Source organism: Myiozetetes cayanensis, unplaced genomic scaffold, assembly GCF_022539395.1.
Source record: "Myiozetetes cayanensis isolate MyiCay16 unplaced genomic scaffold, myiCay2020 scf1, whole genome shotgun sequence".
Classification (NCBI taxonomy): Eukaryota; Metazoa; Chordata; class Aves; order Passeriformes; family Tyrannidae; genus Myiozetetes; species Myiozetetes cayanensis.
In genome coordinates, this window is record NW_026086604.1 from 117,872,782 (window position 1) to 117,899,927 (window position 27,146).

Sequence of the window (27,146 nt, forward strand, 5' to 3'; positions counted from 1 at the left end):
AAATCACTGAGGTCACAAAAGACATTAAAAATCTTTCTTTTTTTCTAAAACATTTAAATTTGTAACAGTTATATTTAATGCTCCAAAAGAAACAGAATGTATTAAAGCATTTATATGCAGTTACATACAGCCGATACAGAAAGTGGACATACTAGAGAGCATGGAATACTTTTCCTCACCCTTTAATACAAAAAATTCTAGTAATAATAGCTACACAGGCAACATTCAAAAGATAAATATTTAAACAAATCTCTGTCATAGCTGAGAAGAAAGTTCTGTTATAGTAGTCTTAAGATTTTTTAACAGTGTGACGAGAAAATAACAGAACAACAGTAGAGCTATTAGAAAACAAATATTTATTTCAGAAACATCTTCATTTGAAAAACACTCACTGGCCTACAGATAAGTTCCTAGAATTAAAAATTAAAAAAAAAAACACCACAAAGGCTTTCCAAACCTTGTGTTTCTGTAATTTTTTTGCAGATCTTGAAGATGTCCTAGGAGGCCAGAATTGTAAAGTGCTTCAACAGTTTAACTCAATCTTTTAAAACAAAAGAAAACCTCATACTGTGTTAAATAAAAACATTAGTATTCTTCTCAGACATTATTCCAGTTTTTGTTTTTATATCCTTCCCATTTTTTAAATAAATTCACTGAACCATTTTTCTTGTAATGTGCCAACTTATTAAAAAAAAAAAAAAAAAAAAGAAGAAAAGTCAAGAAATCAAAATCTCTGCCTGGCAATAACAGCTATTTTTAAGCTACTTTTTTTGTGATAACTTGTTGCTTTAATTAGATGTTATCACTTTTACATTAAAATAACATTGCTGCTAACTCACACACAAGCTGAGAAAGTGAACAGATACATTTGTGCAAATCAGTAAGACCAAAGGAAAAGAAGCATGGATATTTATCTTTAAAATGTGCTGCCATCAACAAAATACAGTGGCTTGAAGTAGTTACCTAAGAGATGTTATTCTCAAGGCCATTAAAACATGTTTCTAAAATTACACAGATTCCCATCTGGATGCTTTAAAAAAGCATGCCCACACATGTCTAGGCTTATTAGCTGGCCATTTAATAATCTATTGTTTCTGTAATTCACAGGTTTAAAATGTTCCTTCTTTGAAAGTAACCACATAATTCTTAAAAAAAAAAAAAAAAAAAAAAAAGGCGAGCATGTATTTATATCCATTTCTAGGCCAGTAACTACAGCACTGAAGTTAATGGAAGCTTTGCTAGAGTGATCAGACCCCCTAGGTCTTTTTAATAGCAGTTAAATGTCAAATATAAATACAACACCACAGTGAAACATACTCCTTTGACAGAATCTGGGACAAGACACTACGCAGCTGCTGTGAACAATAAAGAGCAAAACTGACGTTTAATCAAAATAAGTGTTGGTGGTTACGAAGTTGTGTTCGAGCCTGCCTTTTGTTTGTGAAAAAGTCAATATTCCAACGTGTTAACTACAGCCACAATGAAATAAGCAGCTCCTGTTACTCCTGAAGAGTGGAGAGGGCAACATCCGTACAGCGCGTTATAGCTACGTGATTATCATCACCTCTCCATTTCAGCTGCTAAGCTAAAACACCCCTCCCAGCATCTTCAAATATAAGTGACAAAAGTAAAACATGTTGGCTGAAATCCTGGCCTTAGCGAGGTCAGTGCAAAATTCAGCCACTTGTTTCAATTGCCTTATCCAGGATTTTCACTGGGAATGAGTATCCATAATTCCCTGGGAACTGAGAACCTCCATCAAGCCGAGAAATTATGTAATTTTTATTTGTATTTCTAAAGTTATAAGTGACCATACTCGAAAATTTTTGCCTTCAGTACTCATGCATGATAAAACCAGGCTTTCTGTAAACACTGCAGAAATTTCGACCACGGGAACATGTATTTATATCTCAAATTGTCAGCAGCATATAGTTTGTACGAATGTTGTTTTGCTGATGTTGCCGAGCTACTTTAAAAAGTGAGTACCTTGGTGGGGTGTGTAATTTCATCAGCAGCGTCAAATGACTTCTAAAGATGAAACTTCTCTGCTGCAAATTACAAAAAGATGCTTTGAATATGTTTAATATGATATACCAACTTTTAAGATGAGGAATTAAGTTATCTTTATTTTTCTGATCCAAGACATGCACTCACTGAGGGAAATATTTTAACTGGCAATGTGTGTCAGAAAAGGACTTACCCAATACTGAGATTTTAATAGTCACAAAAACATAAATAGGTAACATGTAGGCCTGAATCAAGACACATTAAAAAAAAAAACAAACACCAAAAAACAACAAAAAGACAGTATAAAGGTCTGTTTTGAATATTTTGTAAGGACATATGGTTGTACTGACGACGGGTCTTTCAGGTACGCATTACCAGACAGCCCTGCTTGTGTGGCGCACGTAACCAGTAAACAGAGCAGAAACTGCTTTGTACTGTCCTTAAGATAGCAACAGAGGAATGATTTTTCATGATTCTTCAGAAGCTGGGCTTGCTTTACATCCACATGAAATGCTGTCATCACTAGGTCGGAGCCCGGAGGATGAACTGCAGAAAAGGGGAGAGGGGGGGAGAAAAAAAAAAAAAATAAAAGGAGGAAATTGGTTTTCACAACACACTCAAAGCCTGAGTAACAGAGGAGAACTTTAATTATCTCCAGTCACAAAGAGAGACAGGAAATTTGGACTTTTAATTAGCCATTTGGAGTGCAGTTGGATATTTTTTTAGCAAGATAATTTAAACGCGAATAATTCAAGTCTGACTAAATGAAATTCACATAATCAGAATGCAGATAATTGAATTTCTACTGCATTCATTAATTCAGTGTGGAGGTGTGTGTGAAGACTTCTATGATGAGCTGTCACAGCTCAATAAAATCTCAGTCAATTAATTTTTTCATTATCTTAGTATTACATCAACAAAAAAAGTGAAGCATGCGCATGTGTACATTTGGATATATAACCTCAGAAAGTAAGGCAATACAGAAATCACCTCTCTGAATCAGAGCCTGCATCATTTTTTCCTTTTTTTCTCTCTTCATCTTCTACAGGAAAACGTCTGTTCAAAGAGGCAAACTGGTGAATTGCATCAGCAACAGAGTATTTGGTCTGTCCAGACACACAAGCCTCCATATCTTCTGGGCTAAGCTGAGTCTGTAAGAAGAGGTGAAGTCTACTATCTGAAAGCAATAATGTGTCTTGTACGATCCTGGAAAAAGAAAAAAAGGCAAATGTTTATATATAAGCTACACACAAACACATATATTCTAAAGTGTTTTCCCAGAACAAATTCTAAATTATGTCCTGCTTTTAAGTTTTCAGATGAATCCTAAATCAATAACAGAAGGTAATGAGAACATACTAAAATGATTAGGTGTGTGTTACTTTCTTATTACATTATTTGGAATTTTAGGTGAGTAAAAACACGAAGCTAATAGTTAGGCACATCTGCTATTAGAATAACTTCAAGGACATTTCTTCCATTTAACCATCTGTTATTTCCACATGGATCAATTAATGAATTTTAGGCAGTTGGAGGCATATACTCTTACAAAAACTTCGTCTTTTTGTTTGTTGTTTGTTTGGGTTTTTTTTTTTAATAGCTGAACTTTTATAAAAATTACAAGTCATCAATTTGGTGGAATAAAGAAGTGTGCAGAGAGACAGTGTGTAGACAGAACAGTTTTCATACATGTGCTTTGGAATACCTGTAAACAATGGAGCCAACACTAGACAAAATTATTCACTCCGTTACAAATATGCATATATTTAAGCTAGAATGAAAATGTTAATACTGAACACTGATTTTAATTTACTTGCAAACAGTTTTCAGGGACTCTTAAATTTTATTTAGTTCCAGCTATTATTTTTAAAAAATCCACTTTAATATTTGGTTCATATATATTTCAAGTCTCCAAACAAATTTAGCACAGTGTATTTACTTAATATCACATAAGAGTAATCAAAATACAATCAATTCCAGTAATGCAGAAAGTTGCAGTTACTTTTTCAAGGCCTCAAAATTAAGGATCATCATCACTATTTGGGAAAAAAAAAAGATATGCAACTCTTCTTCAACATTTCTTTACAGAAGGAATTCTTTAATACGCAAATCCTAGAATGATTAACAAGAGACTTTCTTTATATGTGCATGTAATTTTACTCATGTAATAAAGACAGCAGAGTCTATGACCATGCCAAAGAGCGCTCCACAGAAAACTATTAAAATATCTTTAAACAACTCAAAACTAATAAGAGTCAATATTTACCTATTTCTACTCATTTAGGTAACAGTTTTTTACCAAAAAAAGTCACTGCTGTGCAATAGGAAACAAGAGATCACACTAATGTAAGAACTAGTAAGAGCAGAAAGAAATATTGCATTTTAAAGGTACTCTGACTAAAATAAAAGGTATAACTGATTAGTTCCTTCTCTCGAATAAGATTAATGGTGTGTTTGGAGTGTAATGTTTTAAAACACAAATACGTTCTGAAAACTGTTCTCAAAAGAGGCCAACATTACAATAACATTTAATAAACACACAAAAGGATTTTTGGCTTAATTCAAGCCTATAAAATCTGTCAAATTAAAAATAAGTAATAAGAGGTATCCACTTGAAAACACGAGATACTCTCATACACGCACATTTCAGTGGCCTAAGTAAACACACACATGCAGTCTCAAACAAATAACTCAAACTCTGACACCTTCCAGTGAGGAAATGTCTGCAATGACCCTAATGATCTACCCAGGTACAGCTGAAATTCAGTCTCAGAAAGACCAGATTTTGCTGAAGTTCAAAATAAGCACACACTCATACCTGGAGAAAGCCTTTTAAATCCAATCTAAATTCTCTCAATTTTACTTAAAAACAAACAGAGCAAACAGACATCTGTAAAAATCAATGTGTGTAGTGTATTAATACAAAGAAAAACTTTGTAGTCTAGAAGCCAGTAAATGCTGTGTAAAAATGATTCAAAACACAAAATTTACAGGTCCACACGCCTTGACAGCAACAGCTTCATGATTACAGTTTGAAAAGCCATCATTCAGCAGCCACTAAAAGAGGATTTCAGCCTTGACTCTTGATAAACACACATTCCAAAAAAAGACAAACATTGCAACAAAAAGTAAAAGTATCATTCCAGACAATAAATTCACTTTTATAGTTTATGCAATCGGGGGGAGTAAATATTCTCCTTCCTCTTCCTTTCCCCTTAAAAAGAAAGAAAAAAAAAAAGAAAAGAAGAAAAAGAAAAGAAAAATAACATGCTGGAGTTTACTGTAGAGTAACTACCGTTACTGTTTTTCACAGGCACCATGAGGGGATGCACATTTCTGCAATTCTAACATTTGCGTGTCTAATACCAACTGACCAAGCAAAAAGCCAAGTCATTAAATTCTGTGGACGGCATTTAGTTTCACAGATTTTCCTCTTGCTGTACCTTCAAAAGTTTCCTGCCAACCAGCAAAAACACGAGTAACTAACTGTTCATGAGATTACACTACACTTACAGCTCTGTTGCTGTTTGAAATGTATTTTATTTTCTTTATAAAATAACGGCTAATCTTTAAAATTGATTTAAGATGGTTTGAGGCATTGCACCAGAGAAGTAATGAGCACTAATGTCAATGATATTGGACACAAATTCATTTTAGCTTTATTTCATGTCCAGTACAATTCTGCTAAGCCTTGAACTGCTAAAGCACTGTTATTAACTCAGCAGTAACCTAACACATGGAACAGCAAACAAAAGTGATAAGAGTACAGACTGATCAGGACCTCAAGGCTACTGTCCTTTTTCTGCAGCTATAATTCAATTTCCAATTTTACTTTACATTGGACTCATTATTTCACAGTAATTTTCTTTTCTGCTTCATAGTGCCATCTGGAGGTGAAGGGAGTGAAGAGAAACCAAGGAGAAGAAATAGAAAGATGTTCATAGAGCTAATCACACACACACTGTGTGTGCATATGTGTGTCATACATATATGTATGTATGTGTGTGTGCGTTCACAATGTGTTCACACTGAGACCAAACACTCAATGCATTTTGCAAATCATTTTAAACCATCCTGAAAGCAAATATATGAACATCTTTCAGCTGGTTGTACCCTTGAAGCATTTCTTTTTTTCTCTTAATTAAAAAATAACTCCTGCTTTTCTCACCCCCTGTGAACCAACAGGTTAGACTGCTTTTTAATTGCATTCTTCCAGCAATCAAAATGAAAAATAAATTCTGTGCTACCCATAAATGTTATGCTTTCCTGTTCAAAATATTCCTGCTTCAAGGAAATAACCATATATTTGTCACCAGATGGTACTAGTAGCATTAAGTGCTGGTATAGTAGTTGCACTCTGGGGCTTTCACTGTCCTGGGGACTCACTGTGTGAAGGGTTGTACATCTGAAAAATAGATTTGGCTCCGAGGACTTTAAAAATCAAAATTACAAAACGCCACCTAACAAATTAAAAAGGCAAGAGGAAGGGAGGAGCATCGTAATATTAATACTCAGATGTCTTCACAGAGGCTGAACGCCTGCGCAGTCTCAGCACGACCAGTAGCACTCCCAGTGCTTCTTCAACACTTTTACTGCAGCCGGTGTCAGCACAAGGCTGTGGTTACAGTGATGTAAATCAGCACTCGCTGCCGTTGCGCTAATGGAGCAGTCACGGCTCACGGTAATAATTCCTATAAACTGACTGAGCATATTTAGGGGAACAACAGACCTTCTATGCACGCCTGGAATAAGAACGGAAGGCTAAATCCTGCAAGTCTTGATCCCATCAGTAGTCATTACTTGTCAGAGATCTCACTCCTCTCGGCCAGATTGCTCACATGCATAATGACTACTTATGTGATTAAGGGGGCTGCAGGATAAGGCTCTACATTAGAATTAGAGATAATAAAATCATTTTTTATTCACAGCCATGTGAATCTTTGTTTGTAAGCTTTCAGTAAATGCTCATGATCTCTAGACCTTTAAGGAAGCAGGGCCGAAAAATATCACTTCACAACCAGAAGAAATAATGTCATTTTTGAGAAAATGCTGGATACTTACACAAGGAATATTTCTCTTTCCCTGTGTTATGGCAAAAATATTTACAAAAGACAAAACATGTGTTTTGTCTTATTTGGACAAGGTCCAAAATCTGGTTTTCTTCAACATGATTTTATTAGGTATATTATACACTGTTCTGCTGGAGGAGAACAACATATGGCTGAACAGTACAACTTAATCCTAACTAAAGATTTCCTGTATCTCCTGTAACCTAATACAATGACAGATGCACGCTTGCATGTGTGTGGAAGGTTAACACTCTGGTTTTGTTTTCGACAAATTTACTCTGCCCATTTACATCATATCACAAGAGCAAGGGGAAAAAACCGAGGAGCTGAGAGACTGGGAATGACAGCCTGTGCTGTAGTGCCCTCTATTGAGCATCCAGCCCCTCAGCCCCAGCCCACACCGAACAAAGCCCCAGCTCCCACTCAGAAAAAAGCCGACTGTGTTTCCTCTTTCATTTTTTATTAAGGGAGGAAATGTTACTGATATCAAGCAACTGCGAAGCAACTGTTGGGTATCTGATAATGCGTGCGTTTAGGAAAAGATTAAGCGACACATGCCTGCTACACATTATTCACTCACCAGATAGGAAATAGTAGCACGGCTCCATTGGAAAGAGGCAACCACCACTTGCCAAAGGAGAGCCACCTGCCCCGCAGCTGCTGATACTCTTACCCGAGCCCCTGGCAGGGGTAAGGTGAAATTCAGCTCCCTTTTGGAGCCAGCCTCCCACTTCCCACATCCCTGAGAGAGCACTCAGTGAAGACAACTCCAAAACAGACCTCTGACCCTGCACCAGATTCTGCTTGTGGGATTGCAGTGGGGAAGGCAAGGAGGTGGAAGGAAAAGGGCAAAACACCAGCCACCTTCAGAGAATGACTCTGCCTTAGGCAGCCAAATTTGGGGTGGCTTGCTAACTCCAGCACCAAGCGAGCCCAATGCATGGCCCTCTAGACAACCAACACTGTGGATGTCCTTTATCAACAAGCATTACCTTTCTCAAAACTACTGCTATGTCTTCCACCCCATCATAAACTGCATGTCTGAGAAGTAATTGAAGAGTACTTTCTTTTTCCTAAATCACTTAATTTTTTGAGATCCACCTATATTCAATTAAAAAAAAAATAAAGTCAGTGATTGAACCCAACTTCATTCAAAGTATCTTTGTTAATTAGTTTTCTCATAAGCAAACCCAAATGATCTTCTGTGGGGTAATCTAAATCCCAAAGTTAAACCTGTACAGCTACAAAGGGATGAAAGCAAAGAATATCCTACAGAACCTAGTATCATAAGACAGTGTTTTAATTTTGACCTTTAATTTAAGAATAAGCTTTTCCTGTGAATTTACAGGCCATCCTCAAAGTATGAGGATACTTACCAGGAAAAACACATAATTTTCCTTATTCTTACTAAGTAATTCATAATTGAAAAGGGGCTAGCTGACTTCCGTTAATGCAAATGGCCTCTTGAAATATTAAATTATGCCCAGACAAGAAGTGAGCTTTACAGCTCTTCATCACTCAGAGATAATAACCTGTAAGACAAGTAGGTCTTAGCCTGCATTTGCACAGCAAACCCTAGTCTAAATGGGACACCTGTTTCTAGATTTCACCAAAATCTAGTGCTTTGCTTAACTTTCCAGCTGTTGGCCCAATTCTTATGCTACTGTGCTCAGCATAGAGAGGCTTCAAAAAGGCTCTAAGTATGCACCTTGCCCTTCGCTAACTTGTCCTGGAGTGAGATGCCAAGGACAGGAGAATTCTGTAGCCATCCAGATACAGGCAATATGGAGGTGTTCCCAGGGCCAGAAGCTGAGTACTAGCGAGCCTCCAGCTGCTCGGTCCTTGCTCCTCAGGCACATGGCTCCTGCATGGGCAGACACTACAACAACCTATCCATGCAGCAACAGGCACAGGGCATAAACCAAGACTTTGAAAGATCTAACGCCTCCTTTTCAGAGATGGCTTGGATCCTGATAACATCAGAAGGCACCTAGTGCAGAGAGGAGCTGGGATTCCTGCATCGCATCCAGGCATTTTAAACTGTTACCTGCAAACTTCTCACTTCTCCTGCTGCCACAAAGAAACCCCAGTGGGACTGTGAGCTTATGCACAGTGACTGCTGGGGCAAATGGAGCTTTCAGCTTTGCAGTTTTGGGTTACACCGCCTTTCCAATACATCGGAGAGGTTCTGCGTCACCTGGCATTGCCACACCACAGAACGTGCAGCATCCACACCCAGAGCTTCAGTAAAGTCAAGTGTGTATAGATACACAGATATATATATGCATAATATATGTATATTATACACATATGCATACTATAAATATAGAACATACATATCTACAAAATATACATGTATATTATACCTATATATTATATATATGTGCATTATATATATATACACACTTGTTAAGGAGTCCCACAAATTCAGTTTCAGAGAAGGAATCATAACCTTTGATTCAGAGTCATAAAAGAGGGGGGGTAAAAGCATCACGGCAGCATGGCTGAGCCAGCTGAAAGATGCTTTCTGTGAGCAGCAGCACACAGGTGCCAGCCAGCAGAGGGCAACGGTACAGCATGTAAGGTGCCAGGCCAATTCATCTCATCACACTCTGAGAATTCCTTCCAGTTATTCCCTAGGGCTGAGAGAAAGCTGATACCTTTCTAGTAGTCACGTTCAAACATTTAAATCCTTACCTGACAACCGAGTTTGCCTCTTTTCCCAGTCCTGGACTAAGAGCAGCAAAGTGAAATGCTCCATATGCTGTCATTTTCTGCTGCCAGTACCCATCTAAACTACAGACATCCGCAAAACTGGAGTGTGATGATGTGTTTTAAGAGACTCTACCTCTCTTTTTTGCCTTTTAAAGCACTGACAGTGGTTTTAAACATTTCTGATGCTTATATACTGTACCTTGTTACCAGATTGGCCTCTTCACTATTTTAAAATGAGAGTGTTTTTTGAAATGCACTGCTCTACAGGGCAACACAGCTAAGCTAGACCTGCTCATCCAGGAACCTGAGCTACCACACCCTTTGTATCATGATTAACATGCTTCTAGGAGCATAGTAATTCCATTTCAGTGTTTTTCTTTCCTGAGATGCAGAAAAAACCTCTGATCCTTTTCTGCTTTTCCTTCCCTGTCTCACATGCCTTCAACCAGTATTTATTGGCTGACCTTTTGGCCACAGATCCTATATAACTGTATACAGAATGCTATTCCTGCAGCAGTTAGCTCTCCCTGCCTTCAGCTATGAAGCCTAGCAAATATAGCACAGGAGCAATGATTTGTAATCTGTTAGGGAGGCTTATAACACACTGACTGGAAAGAAGATGAATAGTCTCTGCTTGCAGTGTTTCACCATGCCCTTACCCCTAGCAGCAGCCTGCAGATGTATGCACAGTTCCTGCCCCAGCAGCTGTGAGCAGCCTGCTCTCATACCAGCAGTGCCAGGGCACTACAAGAATGGCAGAGAAAAAGCAGAAAATTACACCAACAGGGTCTCTGCTACTGCAGAAGGTGAAGTGGCTACAGCAGTGGGACTGAGGGACACAATACTGAATCTCACAGTGCTGCCTTATAACACAGGTCAGGCTCCAGCTAAGCCTGATGAATGATTTTATACGGATTGCAGCTGTACTGAAAATGGTCACAGCTGCTAGAGCTTGCTTATGTTAGTGGGACTGGTAAAGAAAGTAATTTGCATTATAGGAAATCTCTGTGTTAGGAGATCTCACTGGAGAAATTTCCCAGGTTCCCAGGGGTTTAGCCCACCAAAGACATTGATTTTCCATGAACATAAAGAGGGACACTAGTCTGCTTCTTTCTGTGAGATTATCTAGCTCATTACTGAAAGCTAGAAACAGACATCACAGAGAAAGATCTCCCAACCTTAGCACGCGATTGCAAAGTGAGTTAAATCCAAAACACTGCATTTATAACCAGTGCAATGAAAAGCAACGGAAAAGCCCCAGCTGATGGTTCCTTATAACCAACAGAGCTGAAGTCACGTGTATGAAATATGACAGTGCAAATACAAAATATAACCAAATGTGTAGCAATACAGATGACCACACGGTGGCTCTCAAGTACCAGAGATGAGCTATTTTGAACCAGAAATTGATGACCTCATAAAAATTCCCAACATTTCTAAGATAGGCTGTTCTTACTTTTCCAGGAATTCCTGCAGACCCTGACGGCGATGGTCCACGTGATGAGGATTGTTCATGTTGAAAAAGGGAGTCTTAGATGGCAGTTCAGGTAGCTGTCTTTATTAACAGGAAGAAAACATGCAGTTAAAACCAAATGTGAAACAGCAGAGAAAAATGCAATAAGCAAATGCCAACCCCAAGCTCGTGAAAACCATGGGTCATGTTCCAGAAGCTCTTGAAATCAATTTGGGAACACAAGGCTAAGAAACTGGAGGGCTTCTCAGACATCTCAAAGGGGAAAATAAATTAATCTGATTTTGCTGGCCCAGTTGTTAAGCCTGCATGCATGTCTGGCTGGGTCTCTTATGGTGCTTGCAAAATCCAAGCACAACCAAGAAGTGCAGAAAGGAGGTGCAGACACCTATGCAAGATTGCTATTTGGGCTACCTGTGCATAGCAAAAAAACCCACAGATCAAATATCTTACAAATTAGAGGGGGCCTCACCAAACAAAGGCTATCAGTAAAAATCACATTCTTCTGGGTTTAAAGCACATAAAATGCCCTTGTACAGAATAAACTTGTCCAAGTAAGAAACACAGGACATTTTTCAGATCTGATTTCTGTAGTTCTCAGAATTAAGATGAAAAAATCCTTCCCTTCCATGACTGACAGATTATTAAACAGCCAAGTATAAAGTTGCTCACATAAGCACCGCATTGCTCTGAAGCCTCTGACGAAGCCAAACGAATTCTCTAAAGCGACGTCTAACACAGGATGTTTTCCTTGTAAAGCACATACTGTTTGTCTGTTGGGAAATAAAAGACATTTTATATTGTGAATCAGTTTAAGCTAAAGTGCAGGCATGGTATTAAAAACACATCTGAGATTCTATAGTAATGCCCAAGACACAAATGGAAAGCTTGACATTAATTCAGTTTATGTTTTAAACTTTGCTTTATCTCAGGCAGGACTGGTGACAGTTTCTACTGCTTCCCAGGGAAACACTTTTCATTTGCTTCCTTTTTAAAAGCAAGAGATTTGGATTACCGTACAACTTGCACTAACAGGAACAAAAAGACCTCAGAAAAAAGTTTCAGCAGATAATGTCAATCTTTGCAGGGAAAAAAGATCATCTTTAGCTATTCCAGTTATAATCCTGCAAACAGCTACATAGAGGTCTTCCAGTGTGCAGTCTCAGTTATATCAAACCAAAGAAACCAATGTGACTGCTCTCTGTAAGTAGCAGCATTTGGAAATTTTCCCACAGAACACTCTTAGTTCACTGAAAAATGACACTGCATCAAAAGAGAAACAATTTGTGGAAATTAAATACTTCTGCCAAATTTTCCCATGGAGCACACATTTAGCTGAAATCCCACCTACCAGGCAGGACTCTATTAGAAAACCGCCAGCAGTCCAACCCACCCTCCACACCTGCCAGGAGCCACAGCTCCAGAAGATGCAGACTGTAGAGGGCACAAAGATGACAGCTTTCTGAAACAGAGGAGTATCCAGGATACCTCACAGTTTAAGAGGCCAAATGTTTTAGGAGCCAGGTAGAAGAGGAACTCAGCTGGCTTAAGAGCCTGGCAGACACAATAATTTCAATCCACTGAGAGGTCTGCACAGTAGGACTGACCTAGGGACTTAGTCTCCAAAAGCCCTGGCATTGTGGTGGTAGGAGACTGAGCTGATGCTTAACAGCTTCACAGAAGCCCAGTGCTGGAGAGTTCATTTTCTTCACAGTAGCTGGTATGGGGTGTGTTTTGTATCCATGCTGAAAACAGTGTTGATAACACCGGGATGTTTTTGTTATTGCTGAGCTGTGCTTGCACAGAGCCAAGGTCTTTTCTGCTCCTCATCCCACACCACCGTGAGCAGGCTGGGGTTGCACAAGAGGTTGGAGGGGACACAGCTGGGACAGCTGACCCCAACTGACTAAAGGGATATTCCATATCATATAGTGTCATGCTTATCAATAAACTAGGGTGGAGGTTGGCTTGGGGCCGCTGCTCAGGGACTGGCTGGGCACTGGCTGGTTGGTAGTGACCAAATATTTCCATTTGCATCACATTTGGTTTTATCCTTCTTTGTTATTTTCCTTTTTAATAAGTATTATGATAATAATTATTCTTATTATTGAAAATTATTAAACTGTTTTTATCTCAACCCATGAGTTTTCTCACTTTTACCCTTCCAGTTCTCTTCCCTCCCTCCCTCCTGCTGGTGGGGCAGGGGGGCAGTGAGCAAGCAGCTATGTGGTGCTTAGTTGCCAGGTGGGGTTGAATCACAACACGCTGGATCTTAATGCAATCTCCCCAATTTTGCAATTGCAGAGAAAACTAGTAATACACTTCTTCTATTCAGAGGCACCAATGCCAGTGAAACAGTAATACAGCACCCACCCTGCCAAATCCGCAGAATTTCTATTTACCAGAAATCAAAAATATAATTGCTTTGGAACCAGCACTTGAAGTAAATTGCAAAATGTAAAATTTTCACAGTTCTGATTGCTACACAGGAGAGAAATACTTGCAACACAGACATTTAGTAAGTCATCATTTGACTGCTTGCTTTCGTTACACTGAATGCTTAACTCTTCCACACAGGAAGGAAATGCTTTTGGTCTTGTGCCAAGCATTAACCATCTAACTTGGTGCTCTCAAATTCTTATCTGATAGTAGACATAATTCACAAAAAAATTATTTTACACTGCAGTTAAAGTCCCTAGATCTAGATTTGGTAAGTCAGGATAACGCCTTCCATATGACATCCACCAAAGAACAATCAAGAAAACAAGATTAGTTAGTTACAGGACAGATTTAAGGCACACAAGAACCATAATTCTAGGTGCACTTCCATTACATATGGTGGACTACAATCATAAACCCAAATGCAGTTCTTTGACACACCCAAGCAAAACTAAACTAGCATAATATGAATGTCAAGGTATGCTGAAAACAACCACCTTGCAGCAACAAAATAACTTGGCAAAAAGAAATGAGGCGAATTTGAAGTACAAATAATCAAATAATTACTCTAAAAGAAAGTTTTTTTCCCACCAATACCTGAACATCAACATTGTTCTGTAACGGTAAGATATCACTGACTGTGACAGTCTTCTGGCTGATAAGTAAAGCTAAAAGTCATCTCTGTTGCAAAACATTGTGGAATGCACATGTGAAGAAAACAGGTCCAACTTCCAACCCTGCCAGACCTATTGACCTACATGGCTATTGGTCAACCCACCGTACCTGTTTCACTGCATCTCTAGCCATGCAGAAGTAGTATGCAGAAAATTTCACTAATATCCCAAAGACAACTCTGGCTTGGACAGAAACAGCAATAAGAGCCCAAAGAATCTGTGGTGATATGTTTATACTTACATGAATAAATATCTCATAGTCTATGTAAGAATGCCATGAGTCTTCTTTCTGTGTCCTGGGGTCTCTCACCAAGACAGTTACAAATTCCTGCAAGGGCATAATAAAAATCAAGCAATTAATTTCAGAAGGCAAAGGCAGACTTAAAGACTCTCTTGATTGTTCTCCTGTTCCACAAACTACAGTGCTCAGATTAAATGCCGAACTGCTGTTTTATTGAATTTTGCAACCCTATAAATGGAGAAGCAAAAAGCAATGAATCATCTGAGCTACACCACATGTCTGGGAAATTCCCTGCCAAACTGCTATCTGAAAAGGACTATTTCAGATTAAGTAATACTGTGAAAACTCATACATGTTTCATGCATGGGAGGCGTGATCTCGGTAGCTACAAACTAAAAACCTAACATTCAAAGCCACACATGTAAAGGAGAACTGGGCAGGTACTTCGGGCTTTTCCCACACTTGTAATCAACAATCACAAAGAGTACAGCCGAAGATGCAGCACTTGGGCACTTCTGTTCCAATCTGCCCATCCACCTGTCCAAGGAAGCAACACAGCTGCACTGTAGAGCATAATTCCCCATTTTGGGGAGACAGTGATATAGAGTATTTGTTGTAAAAGTTGTCATATCTTGTCTATTACCTTGTAATTTCTACATTTATATAATAACTTAGAAGGATTCCATAAGAGAAAGAGAGGCCTGTGTGCATTACTGTAATGTAACTCATCATCCCTAGTGGGGAGTCAGAAGAGTCTGAAGAATTAAACGCTCCCAAGTATCCTCAGCTAATGACAAAACTTGTATTTTAGAAAAAACAGAAAACAAAAACCAAAAAGCCTACTAAATCTGCATATTGACAACAAGATGGAAAAGATTCCTTTCAAATACAAAGGTCAAAACTGCTTAAGTATACCCTCTATTCTGGAGCAAACAAGCAGGCTGCCCTACTCCAGTTGCTTAAATAAGCTATTCACCCAAAGAGCTAAGCCAACCACTTAGCAATGACTCAGTTAAAGAAAAACGTATCCCTTTAAGCTGTAGATCCATTCCCTCTGAGAGAAAGGCACTGCACAAGATCTCCAGGTACAGGATTCGACTGTGGGAGGAATGACAGTGTCTCTGGTAAATAACATGCTTTTTTTAGTACATATTTGCATAAATCAAGAAATCTTGAACCAGAAAACTCTCAAAATGTGTCTTCCCATGCCCAGACCACAGACAACAAAATAAAAGCTTCTCTCTTCAGACAAGTCTTCTGCCCCTGCCACACACTTCAACATGTCACCAATGGCAACCTTCAATGGACCAACAGGGGAACAATGACAACCTTGAAAGGAAAAGATACATTTTTCCCTGAACAGCCATTGCACTCAATATATGGTAGGGAGGTGTTCAAGGTCTGGATTAAGTCATTTACCACTCTGATTTCCAGGTGGTACTGCTTCAGGCTGTGCCTGATGGCTGGACACAACCCACAGTTTTATGTCACTTAGTCCAGCTCCTAGTCACAGCAGTGTTATCTGCATTACTGCTGGATACCATTTTGGTGAGTAACATGAGTACCTTGCCAAAGAAAGACCATCTGAAAGGCTCCCACAACCTCTGCTGCTTCTTTCCTCACTGAAGAGCACCAGAGGGCCAATTCTCCTCTGTAGCTTTTAAACCCCGTGCCAGTGTGACACAAGAGGAACAAATGAACAGAGCTGTAATCATTTCTACCAGCTGAGGGTCATGCCTTTACTTTTACAAAAACACCAGTGGGAGGCATGAGGAAGTTATTCCCACTCCCGAGAAAATCATGAGCAATGTGCTGGACATAGGAGAGACAACCATTTTTTGGTTGCTTTTCTCCACCTGCCTCACTATCTACCATATTTGGCATACATATAGAGACAGAGTATACTTTCAGACCCACTGTAACATACTTTCATATCCAAAGTCTTAGGTTCTCCCAAGTTTTTGTATTCCCCAAACTCTTATTTCCCTGTGTCCCACCCCTCTGCAGAGCTCCAACCACTTCTAAACATACTGTCTTGTCTTTGCTGAGCACTAAATGCATCAGTTCTGCAAGAGGAAGAACAGGAGTTATGCCAGGAAGCTTCCAAAAGCATGCTGCTCTCCTCCTCCCTTCAACTGCTGCAGCCCAGGAGTCACAACTGCAGTCAGCCTGCTTATAATCTGATCTCAAGCCCTTTCCTCTCATTTACTGCTGTATCAGCTTGTTGCTGACCTTCCTTTTGACCAGGTTCCCCAAATTACTCCATTTCCATGTAACCTTCTATAACCCTGTCCCTTGTACAGAATCAAAATAGTCTTTGAAGTAAAATACTTCTTTCGAACCTTTATTATACAAAAGTTGCTAATGGATGTGCTGTGGGTTAGCTATGGCTTACCTTGCAAATCATTCCAGGCCACAAGATTTACACAAAAAGTTTTGTATTCTTTTAACTCGCACTTAACTAATCACTGAGTTTCAATACAGAGGAAGTTAAAGCCCTTCACACTCTACCTACCAAAGAAAGGAGACCTGCTGTAGGCATTCTGGCAGGCAGGTGTCTAAGCAGTAAAGCACTGAGCCAAGAGCAAAAATGATCTGCAGAACAGTAGAGCACCTCAGCAAACCGCAGTCCTCACATAAAATCATTGACAGCTCTGATTTAACACACCAGGATTTCAGAGAAGTTCCTTTTTTTCCCCTTTATTTACCAAAAAATGTCAATTCTGAGTTTAGAATGAAGCAAGATAAACATTAAGCAACTAGACATAAAAAATTATGTACAGCCTTTCTCAAGACCTAGGGTTACTTCCCCCAGAAACCTCATGAATCTAGGAAGTGTTAATCCCAATTCCCCTTGCAAAGGTTCTGCTGCTCTGAAACAGTGTCATTGCACGTGTAGACTACTCCTTATCCTTTGACCCTTAATTCTTGTCCAGGATACAAGATCCCCCAGGGAAAACAGCATTAATTTAATCAAAGCAGACTGAACTGTCCAGTATAAATGACGAACCAGTCACAGAAAAGGTACTTATGCTTTTGTATCCCTAGAAAATATGCATGTAAAGGCCAATATTCACATATAGGCTATGTTAGGGTGCAAGCAGAGTCAGGTGGCAGAATATTCCTCTGTGAGATTGCTGTTTTATGCTCAGCCCATCCTGCATTCACTGGTCACAAACAATCACAAGATTACAGCAGTTTTGGGTAATAATTGCCTTTATCCTCTGTATATACTCCATTCCCTCCCTATCTTGCTATAAAAATCAGGATACTCTCTACAGACATGTCTATCCTCAAGTAATGGACTGGCACTTAAGGGAGCTGATGCAGACCTCTTCCTCCTACAGCCCACTTGAAGACTAACTTATTTGTCACAAAACTGGATTGCAGACCAGCTGTACAACATGGGAAGTTCAGCCCAGAGAGAGACAAGATTTCAGGGACTTTTTACTTCTGCCAGCTGCAATCCTTTCCAAGGTGGCTCCCTCTCCCACCCAGTGCTGCTTGGTTTTTCCAGAATTGCAGATCTAGCTATTATGCAACAACTACATTATACTTTCAGTTTTGTTTGGGGTTTTTTGCTTAATGGTGCTGGTTTGTTTTTTTTTAAATTGAGGGGCACAACACATGCATGTATATCATGCATTCAAGAATGATATGTGTCCTCTAACGCTTCAGTGCAACAATTCTCTCAAACCAGAATTTACTGCTGACACTTCAAAGTGTCCAGCCTTGGGCATGGAGGCCTATTGCACTAGGTACAATACAGACTCAACAGAAAGCTACTGAAGCGTCATCTCCATTTATGCCTTTTCCCTGCAAACTGTTAAATTAAGCACAAAACATTTCCTGTCCAAACTGCTAATGCTATAGCTTTGATATAGATCATCCTCATGAATACTCAGGATTTTCAAATCTGCAGCAAAAGTATTCATAACTACTTAACAATCACGAATTGCAGAGCAGTTTCTCTGACTGGATGTGCCTTTTAATTCCCGGCTAAAACAGCCAGTTTAATCCTGGCACTGATGGTATTTTGCTACCCTGTCCTCAAGGCTGGGCGTAGTCCAAGCAGTTACAGTCACTGAAAAAATGGCCAAAGTGACATCTAAACCTGGTTTACACCTTCTCCCTCGTGGTTATAGATCAAAGATGCAAAGAACATGAGTGCTGACTGCAGAGTAAAAGGGCAGCACTGAGGTCATATAGGCACAAGCACAGAAAGCCGAAATGTTCCCATTTGTATTTACCTCAAAAGGAAGAATACACCAAAAGGGCAGCTGAAACAAACACAAGAAGTCTTTCTCTTTTCATTTTCTCCTTTTTTTTCCTTCCCCCTCTCTCCTTTCTCTTGTTGGATGTATTTTTTCAAAATGCAATGGATTGCTTAGAGATAAGGATAAGTCAGAAGCTTTACTATATAGAATTTGACCACAAAACTTGTGTTTCTGAAAAGTCTCTTTAACATTTTCCTACTAGGAAAATAGGAAATCTGACATGGAAATATCTATTTTTAATATGGGGGGAAAATCTACCACAAGGAGGTGGAATATAAACCATCTCACATTGGTTGATTATTTACATTAATCATTCCAGCTGCATTTTAATTCAAATCTCTGAGCTCAGGACTGTATCAGGTGATAACCTTGTGCTCTTGTTACACATCTGATTAGTCAATAACCCCTGAAGAGTCATTTTCCACACAGCTTCCAAGAAAAATAGCACATCCCATCAGATTGCCTAACAGTAAAAGGATCAGCCACAAAGGACATGGGGCTTTTCACACTGGGAGTTTTGGCATCTTCACTCCGCACATGCTGTGTAATAAGGCTGATAAGAGACTATAAGCTGAGATAAAAAAATCTGTTTAAACTTTTGGTGTTCATTGAACTGAGAAAAAGAGAACAAGAGCAAGTATGATACTTGTGGTCCACTCAACTGGTAATCAGAGTTCAGATCCAGCTCCAACCATTATGTCCTAGAAAATATGTAAAGACTGATGAAAAGAAGACTCCATCCAAGTCCTCCTCTCCTGTCTCAGTGTCTGAGCACAGTCACTTATTTGAACGAACAACTGATTCTTCCATCAAACTCTAACACAAGGAGCTGGCACTGCATCACTGCAGCATATTCTGTATCCTGGCAACTAAAAGGATGAAGAATACAGCCAATTTTCCCTGATCCACGTGAACCTTAATGAAATTCAATCCACAACTGTCAAACTTGAATACTTTTTTATTAAAGGTTAGACATGACTTACCTGCTTTTCATGTTTTGGTGTCATATTCACTGGTATGTAGCAAAATAAAAATCCACCTAAAAAAAACAGAACAGACATTAGATTGGCATTTAGTAGTTATTTAAAGGTCATTATCACTTTTGCTACTTACTAGTAGACTGTGGAAAGAGCCAGGCTTAGTGCCATATATACTAGAAAACATATTTGCATTAACTGTACCTCAGAACGCATTATTTTTTTTTTTTTAAATCCCATTTTAGAAGCACTGGGCTAGTCCCTTTCTGTTTGTATTTGTCATTCATGACAGTCCAGTGATGCCTGTCCATCTCTGAAGTCACTGCTTTTCTTCATTGCTCCAAGAGCGGTCTCAGGGCTCATCCTTGCACCCACCTCCCAAGAGCTCTGAGCAGCCAGCGTTCCCAGTGCACAAACACAGCTGAGGCAGTGCTGCCTGCACCTCACTCCCAGGTGCCCAAGCACAGGTCTGCGTGACCGCAGCTGAAGTCCAGAGACTCTAAAACACCTGAGTCAACACAACCACATGCCCCTCTCAACCATTTCCCCGAAATGGAGAGAACTGGAGAGACAAACAGCTTGGATCCTGCAGGCGAGCCCACATCACAGACCAATCTCTTCCCACTGGGTATAGCTGTAAACCTATATAGTTTGAGGTTATTTTCCACCCTTTCTGCTCTGGTTGAATACGTCATGGTTCCTTTCAAAATGGCAATTCAATTTTTTTCACAGTTATATATCTTTATTCCATCAAATTCTGCAGCGTGTTTCTCTCCTGCCTCTAAACTGATTTAAGTAAGAAATTATGCAAGCCCAAAATACCTCATTCCTGACACAGCTAGTGAATGACAAGGCTGAAATAATACATTTCACTTTTTCATCTGTTTCTCTAATGACCGAGTTATGTGCTAATGCAGGTTAGAAAGAACAGCTTAAACTCTGAACGGCCATTCCACTTTTAAATCTTTAGTGACAAAAAAATTAATATTTCAACACGAAGAAGCTTCCTAAAATATTTAAAATACATCAGTTCATCATCAAGTAATTTGGAAAAAAAAAATCAGTAATGGAAACGCAAGCCCCCCAAAGCTGCCCTTTTCCACTGATTTCAGCAAGATTGCCTAGTCATGCTGCAGCCACTTGCAAACACACTGAATGCAATATTCTGTCTGGTAGCAAGATATATATTTGGGGACTTCTTTAACACACATAGAAGCCAGTGAAGCAGAGCAGTTCAACTCTTTTGTTAAGAAGTTGTCTTTTTAGCTTGATTAAAAAACTACCCAAAATAGCAGTGACGGAGAGAAGCAGCCATCAGAAAGACAAACAGAAGGCTGCTGGTCTTTTTGGTCATTAAAAAAAATTTCCTCTGACAGTGAAATGAAGGACTGCTAGGAAAAAAGAATCAAAAAAGGTAGTGGTAGATCTGTAGTCTTGATAAAACACTTTCTGGCATTACTGGGAAAAAAATCCATTGGTTCGTCTATGTTTTTGTTCTGCTTTTGATCCATTATCCTTTTTTTTTTTTTTTTTAATTAGTTTCATATACTTAGTATATCAACTGCTCCTTGCAGTACATATTTTTGACGGTTCTTAATTGCATAACCAACAAAACTACCAGGGAACAGCTCCACAAATATCAACAACCACCACCACCCCAAAGCAAAAAGATTACGTAGGATGAATTGCCATACTTCCTGTTGCCTAAAGAGAATCGGGAAGAAGTGAGGAACAAACCCAATTACTGCAGCGCTTTTCTTAGAGAAAGCAGATAAACTGCTGTGCTCTTCTTCAGGCTAATAGATAAATAATACTAATTATTGTATTTCATTTAATATTTTAGAGCTTATTTATATTTTAAAATCTAAATTAAAACATGTAATTTAATATTTAGAAACCCTTTTATCATGTAAATGGATTGCTCTTAAAGGAGGAAGTTCTGCCCTACATTTCCAAACCGCAAGATCAAAACTGAAGCTGTAGCACTGACAAAAACCATGACAACAGAACAGCACGAACAAATGAAACCCTCCTGGCTGCCTCACTAGTAGCTGTGTTTAGTTGCACTGAAATTTTATTATTTCACTCCTTGCTGGGCAGTGGTCTATGCAATGTGCTTTTCTGCTCTGGGAGTGCTGATGGATTCCATGTGGCCAGTGTTTCCCCTCAAGGATGAATGCTGATCTTCAGCTCATCCATCCACACACCTTTGGTTACTTCTAATCATATAACTAAATGACCACTTTAATGGGGAAGTGTGATTTATTTTCAGACCTTGGTGATGATTGAAAGCACTATCCAGTCACAACAAAGCCCTCGGCTGCACTTTCAAGGTTGTTCCCATCATCAGTATCAAATGAAACTTTTATTCAGGGCTTCAGTGTGACCAAGTGAGAGGGATGAAAATTGAATCTCTAAATGCTTTCAGATCTTTCCCGCATTTTATGTTTTGCTTATTCAAGACTCAAAGAGTAATAATAATTTGAATCTAAAGCCTGTAGAGAGTTCAGCTGCATCCATTCATGGAGTTCACTATCACAGAACATGCCCATATGCACCTGACTGCACTATGTTCCTGAAAGGCAAGTGATCCATATGGATTTATAAGGAAGATACACATGCAGGGGTGATGGTGCGAGGGGGAGGACAGGAATAATAAATAAGAAAACATATCAGCTCTGGAGAGTTCAAAAAACAACTATAATAAACTCAATTCCATGCTAAAACATAACTACTACATAGATTTGGGATAAGATTCCTAATTTCTTTGGGGGAGCATTCACTGTATTTGCAGAAGCATCAGATTCTGGACTAATTCTTAAAGGTCAGTCACTGGTAGGGAAAGTCACCGATGCAGAAACAGCATCTCCCAACAGCTCCTGCATCGATCAGAGGACCCAAGAGGCATCTGTGTCACTGCTGTTGCAAGGGAGGAAGAAATAAAGGAACTAAATCCCCACTTAGTACTAACTCAAAGCTAGTCAGAAGCATGGATGAAATACTACTATAGGTTTCAAATGAAAGGATAATAAATGGGAAAAGCAATGTTAACTTGTTTATGGAAAAAAAACTGCCTGAAATCCTAAGATCAGACATACTGTATGTATCAGTGGAAAGGTCCATCTAGTCCAGCAGTGACTTAGATGGCGACTCACTCTGGAACCTGAGAGTACAAAGAACAGGCAACACTTTGAATGCTTATTTCCATGTTTTGAGGGGAAAATCACGAAAACTATGTGTGTATAAATGTATGCTGCCTGTATAAAGTGTACCATTCTGTGATGCCAAACTGACCACATCATAACACAGTTTGGCATTTACAGCAGTTGTGTACACGGCTATCACGGTTATCCCATCTTGATGATGGGAAAATTCTTATTCAATTGCTTTTGCCCAAGCAGGGACTTTCAGTCCATCCAGAGAAACTCAGTCTCAGCATAAGTAAATGCCTTGTACTTCACCCGGTCCACTTTAATACCTGGGGTCAACCCAACTGTGCTGATCAGAGTCATGAGTTCCCTTTTGTTCCTCACTGTCCATGAACCAGATGGTGAGCAGGTCAGAGTACTACTGAGTAGTACTCAGTACTCCAGACTGAGTAGGTCACAGAGCATCTTCCTTTCTTTCATCTGTTCTGATGACCCCTCACCCTTCCTCAGCAAATCACCATAAGGGTCTGCTCGTCAGAAGTGAAAAGAATATAAAAGACATCAGCATTTTCATCTAAACTCTGCACAGCGGGCAGGGGTGCACAGATTGTTTAGTGAAGTCAACAAAATAAAGTACCCATTTAGCAAATCCATCTCACTTTCCAGGCTCAAGGTACCCCTTTCATTAGTGTTGTTTAACAGTAGCAACAGAACCACTTTGTTGCTGAGCAGGAAACAAGCACACTGTCTAAACTGCTTTGAAAAGAACAAGAGCTTTCCAAACCACTGACAGAATTCATACACCTTCCCTCCAACCACAATGCCATGAAGAAACGCACTGCCAAAAAAACCACGTGTTTGCAGCTGCACTTGAAATTCTGACGTCCATCCTCCACTGCCAAGAGGCTTAGTTAACTGCTCTTTTCCTATGGGATTTCAGTCCATTTGGTTGCTAAATGCTTGTTTATGGCCACCAGGTAAAAGACAGTTTCTCTTTTACGATTATGTTAGCATTTCTCCCCAGTCAGCCATGCCCTTGTCCTGCAATCTTCTTAGCTATTAAGACCTGTTTTACCAAAAGAATTAATTTGGTTCATTTAAAAAAACCCCAAAACCAAAACACTATGTAAGAAATTTTCATGTATTTCAGAGGACACTGAGAATCAAAGAGTTAATCAAACATACTAATTTCCCTCTCCCCTCCAAAATAAATACATCAAATGGATTACAGTGTCAGGTGTGGGTCACAGATTTCCAATTACATTGGTATTATGCCACGCTTTGAATTGCTTCAAGTAAACACCATATTGCTGGACAGCAGCATGACTCACCTGCCAAGCTTCTTTGAAACCTCTAAAAGCCTAAACAAGGAAGAAGTGCTAAGAAATCTGTTCACAGCAGGAGAGAGCATCAGATTTTCCTCATTATCCTCTTTTTCTTTTGTTTGATTGTTTTGGTTTGTTTGTTTTTCAGTCTCAAATTGCAGATGTATCCTCAACCAAAGGATTGTATGTATGTTCTGCAGTTTCAGTGGGTTGCTGATCCCAGAGCAACTATTACTTCACTTTTCTCATATTAGAAAATACTGATAAGGCTAACACTGGGAGCTAGGACTTTCAGGCAACGGCTAGCAAATGGTAATTGTAGGTCAAGACACTTGAAAAACAGTACCTGTCAGACTTTCTCATGCTAATTATCTGATGCTTGCCACAGTTGCTGCAGACAACCTGGGGACCACTCAAAACTCTCCTGCAGCTCTGGCTCCTGTGTTTTCCAGGCAGCCTGTCAAGATGGTCTGCCACGTGAGCCTGCCTTTGCTACTCTTTCCAATTACTATGGTGCACAGTAAGTAGCTTAAACTACATGAAATGATTTTGTGGCATAAAGGATCACAGGTTTTTTGCTAGGGCATTTTCAGAAGGCCAATAAAGATGTAAGGCAGTCTTTGAAGGGAAGCATTGGCAACTTTCAAGGTGAAGTTTCAGGAAGCATGCTTGCTCCAGAGAGCTTTTGAGATCCCTTGAGCTAGAAGAAACCAATTTCAGAAGAAACAGCAACCTTAGCAGTCTGGCAAATTCAACCATCTTTCAGCTACAGCCGTACTTCAGATGGAAAATACTGGACAAGCACTAGGCTTCTCACTGTACTTACACAGAAAGGGCACACCACTGGCACTGAAACTACTTTTGAAAACAGAGGGGAAAAAAGCAAGTAATTTCCAGGCTAAAACCACTTGCTGACATAGTACCTGACATAGTACTCTCACTTATGTCTCCCTGTGAGAGTTCTGTTCAGTTACAAAAGTAATGAGTGAAGATATACACACTGTGCACACACAAATGATACACAAATTTTATTAGATACACCAACAGAGACAGATAAGCCACCCCTAGGTATGTTTTACATGATGCTAGTTACAAACAACTCATCAGACAGCTTTTACTTTTACAAGCTGGATTACAAACCAACAAGATGGGGGCTGTAAAGAGAGACTAAATTATCAGCACTTCAAAACACAGATTAAATTCCTAAGAAAAATATAAAATGCTTCTTCTGAAGAAGGGTTCAGAGAACGTATGTCTGTCTTTCTCCCAAAAATTAAACTGCCTTAAAAATAGCATCTTCCTCAAGATATCTGTCTGCAGTAACTAATTTTTACTTATTACAGGAAAAGAAGGGCGGATGGAAGCTGTATCTTTGCTGCTGAGTAAGCAGAGCAAATTCAGCCAATGCCACGCAGTGTTATTGCAACATTTCTTTCTCTGTCTCTCAAATGCTGCCATCACCTGATCCCTCCTTTCCTGACTCACCCACTGGAACATTTTGAATCTCACGTGCCAGAAACTTCTCTTTTTTTGTTCATTTCAAACTCTTTTAATTTACGATACAATTTTTGTCTGCTGATCGAATTGTTGTTACTTAGCACTGCGTGTTTTAGCTTGGCTTCCGTCCTGCTGCAGACCTCCTGCTTATTCTACCAAAACAGCCATTTTTGTGACATGCCACCTGGTCCGATCCAGGAAGTGCTACTGCTTGGTCTCGTCCCCAGAGAGGAAAGTGAAGCAAAAGAGAAGTCTCGGCCATACCCACAGAATTAGAAGTCCCAGTCTCATGACGTGCGTCTGGGGAGATGGCTGGGAAAGACCAAGCACAAATACACACAAAACTAAAATGAATAGTTAAGCAGTAACTAGCAGTAATCCTGAGACAGATCGATCCTAAGTAGTCTGGATAACTGCAGCTCAAAACAGTGGGTAAGACAGGAAAATGTGCAGTCAATACAGTGTGCCCACAAAGCATTTTGATCAACTCTCTTCAAACTGCTGTGTTTCTTGTGTCTTTTAAGTTGACCAAGCCCATGAGGGATCATTGCAGCAGTGCAGCTGGATCAGATGTCCAGTCTTTCACACGGTGGCAATTCACCCTTCAGGCTCTCTTCCCCTGAAGAATGCATCAGATGGCCCACTGTTACCACAGAACCTTACTGGTGGTGTGTGTCTGTGTAGCTGCATCCACATATTGTACTAGTTTGTGAGCTGGATCTACTGACCATCAAATTAACCACTTACGAGTATATTAACAATGAATTCAACTGGCCAGACTGCTTGTTCAACAGGCTTTGTACACTTTCTGTGCTAGCCTATACCAGTAGCCTCAAAAAGGTATTTTAGAAGTAAATAGCTTTTAAAGAATATTACTTATTACTAAAGAAGACAATTCTGAGAAGCAAACACCTTTTGGCAAGAGGAACTTTTCATGAGACTGACCAATAAGAAAAACAGGTGGAAAATCAGTGATTCACCCACGTCCCTGGATTTTCTATTTCTCATTTATTTTGTGCCTACTAAATGTCAAGATGTGATTTTAGTTGTTTTTGCCCCACTGCTGCAGCATGACTTTATAAGGCTGACATAACCTTTTGGCCAACTCTTGGCACAGGAGGCACATTTTGGGTATGGTAAACTTCTATCAGAAGTTGTGAGAGAACAGTAGGAGACGTCAAACATACAAAAATGGGAGGGAGAAAAGAAAAGCAGCACTTGGGTTTGACTGCTCTGACATCACAGCCAAGTCAAAGAAGATGTTGATCAGCCTGGAACAAACCCTGGTTCAAAGTCAAGTGATAA

General features: G+C 39.5%; 1 protein-coding gene and 1 long non-coding RNA gene across 4 annotated transcripts in view; one reads left to right on the forward strand and one right to left on the reverse strand.

Moving 5' to 3' along the window:
- Positions 1-4,429, forward strand: part of LOC126637410 (uncharacterized) — a 30,753-nt gene extending 26,324 nt beyond the window's left edge. For both annotated transcript variants that reach the window (XR_007628320.1, XR_007628319.1), the window contains exon 2: positions 3,056-4,429. This is a non-coding gene — a long non-coding RNA (uncharacterized LOC126637410). The remainder of the gene's footprint in view (positions 1-3,055) is intronic.
- Positions 34-27,146, reverse strand: part of SNX10 (sorting nexin 10) — a 35,298-nt gene continuing 8,185 nt past the window's right edge. The window contains exons 1-7 of one of the 2 annotated variants that reach the window (XM_050310642.1): positions 20,246-20,694; positions 19,877-19,932; positions 14,617-14,703; positions 11,935-12,035; positions 11,248-11,346; positions 2,998-3,213; positions 34-2,553 (exon numbers count right to left, since the gene is read on the reverse strand). In XM_050310642.1, the coding sequence (XP_050166599.1) occupies positions 2,475-2,553; positions 2,998-3,213; positions 11,248-11,346; positions 11,935-12,035; positions 14,617-14,703; positions 19,877-19,900 (606 nt within the window). In that variant the 5' untranslated portion in view covers positions 19,901-19,932; positions 20,246-20,694 and the 3' untranslated portion in view covers positions 34-2,474. Of the gene's footprint in view, positions 2,554-2,997; positions 3,214-11,247; positions 11,347-11,934; positions 12,036-14,616; positions 14,704-19,876; positions 19,933-20,245; positions 20,695-27,146 lie in introns of those variants that run through there. The other variant, XM_050310633.1, reaches the window with a different exon arrangement.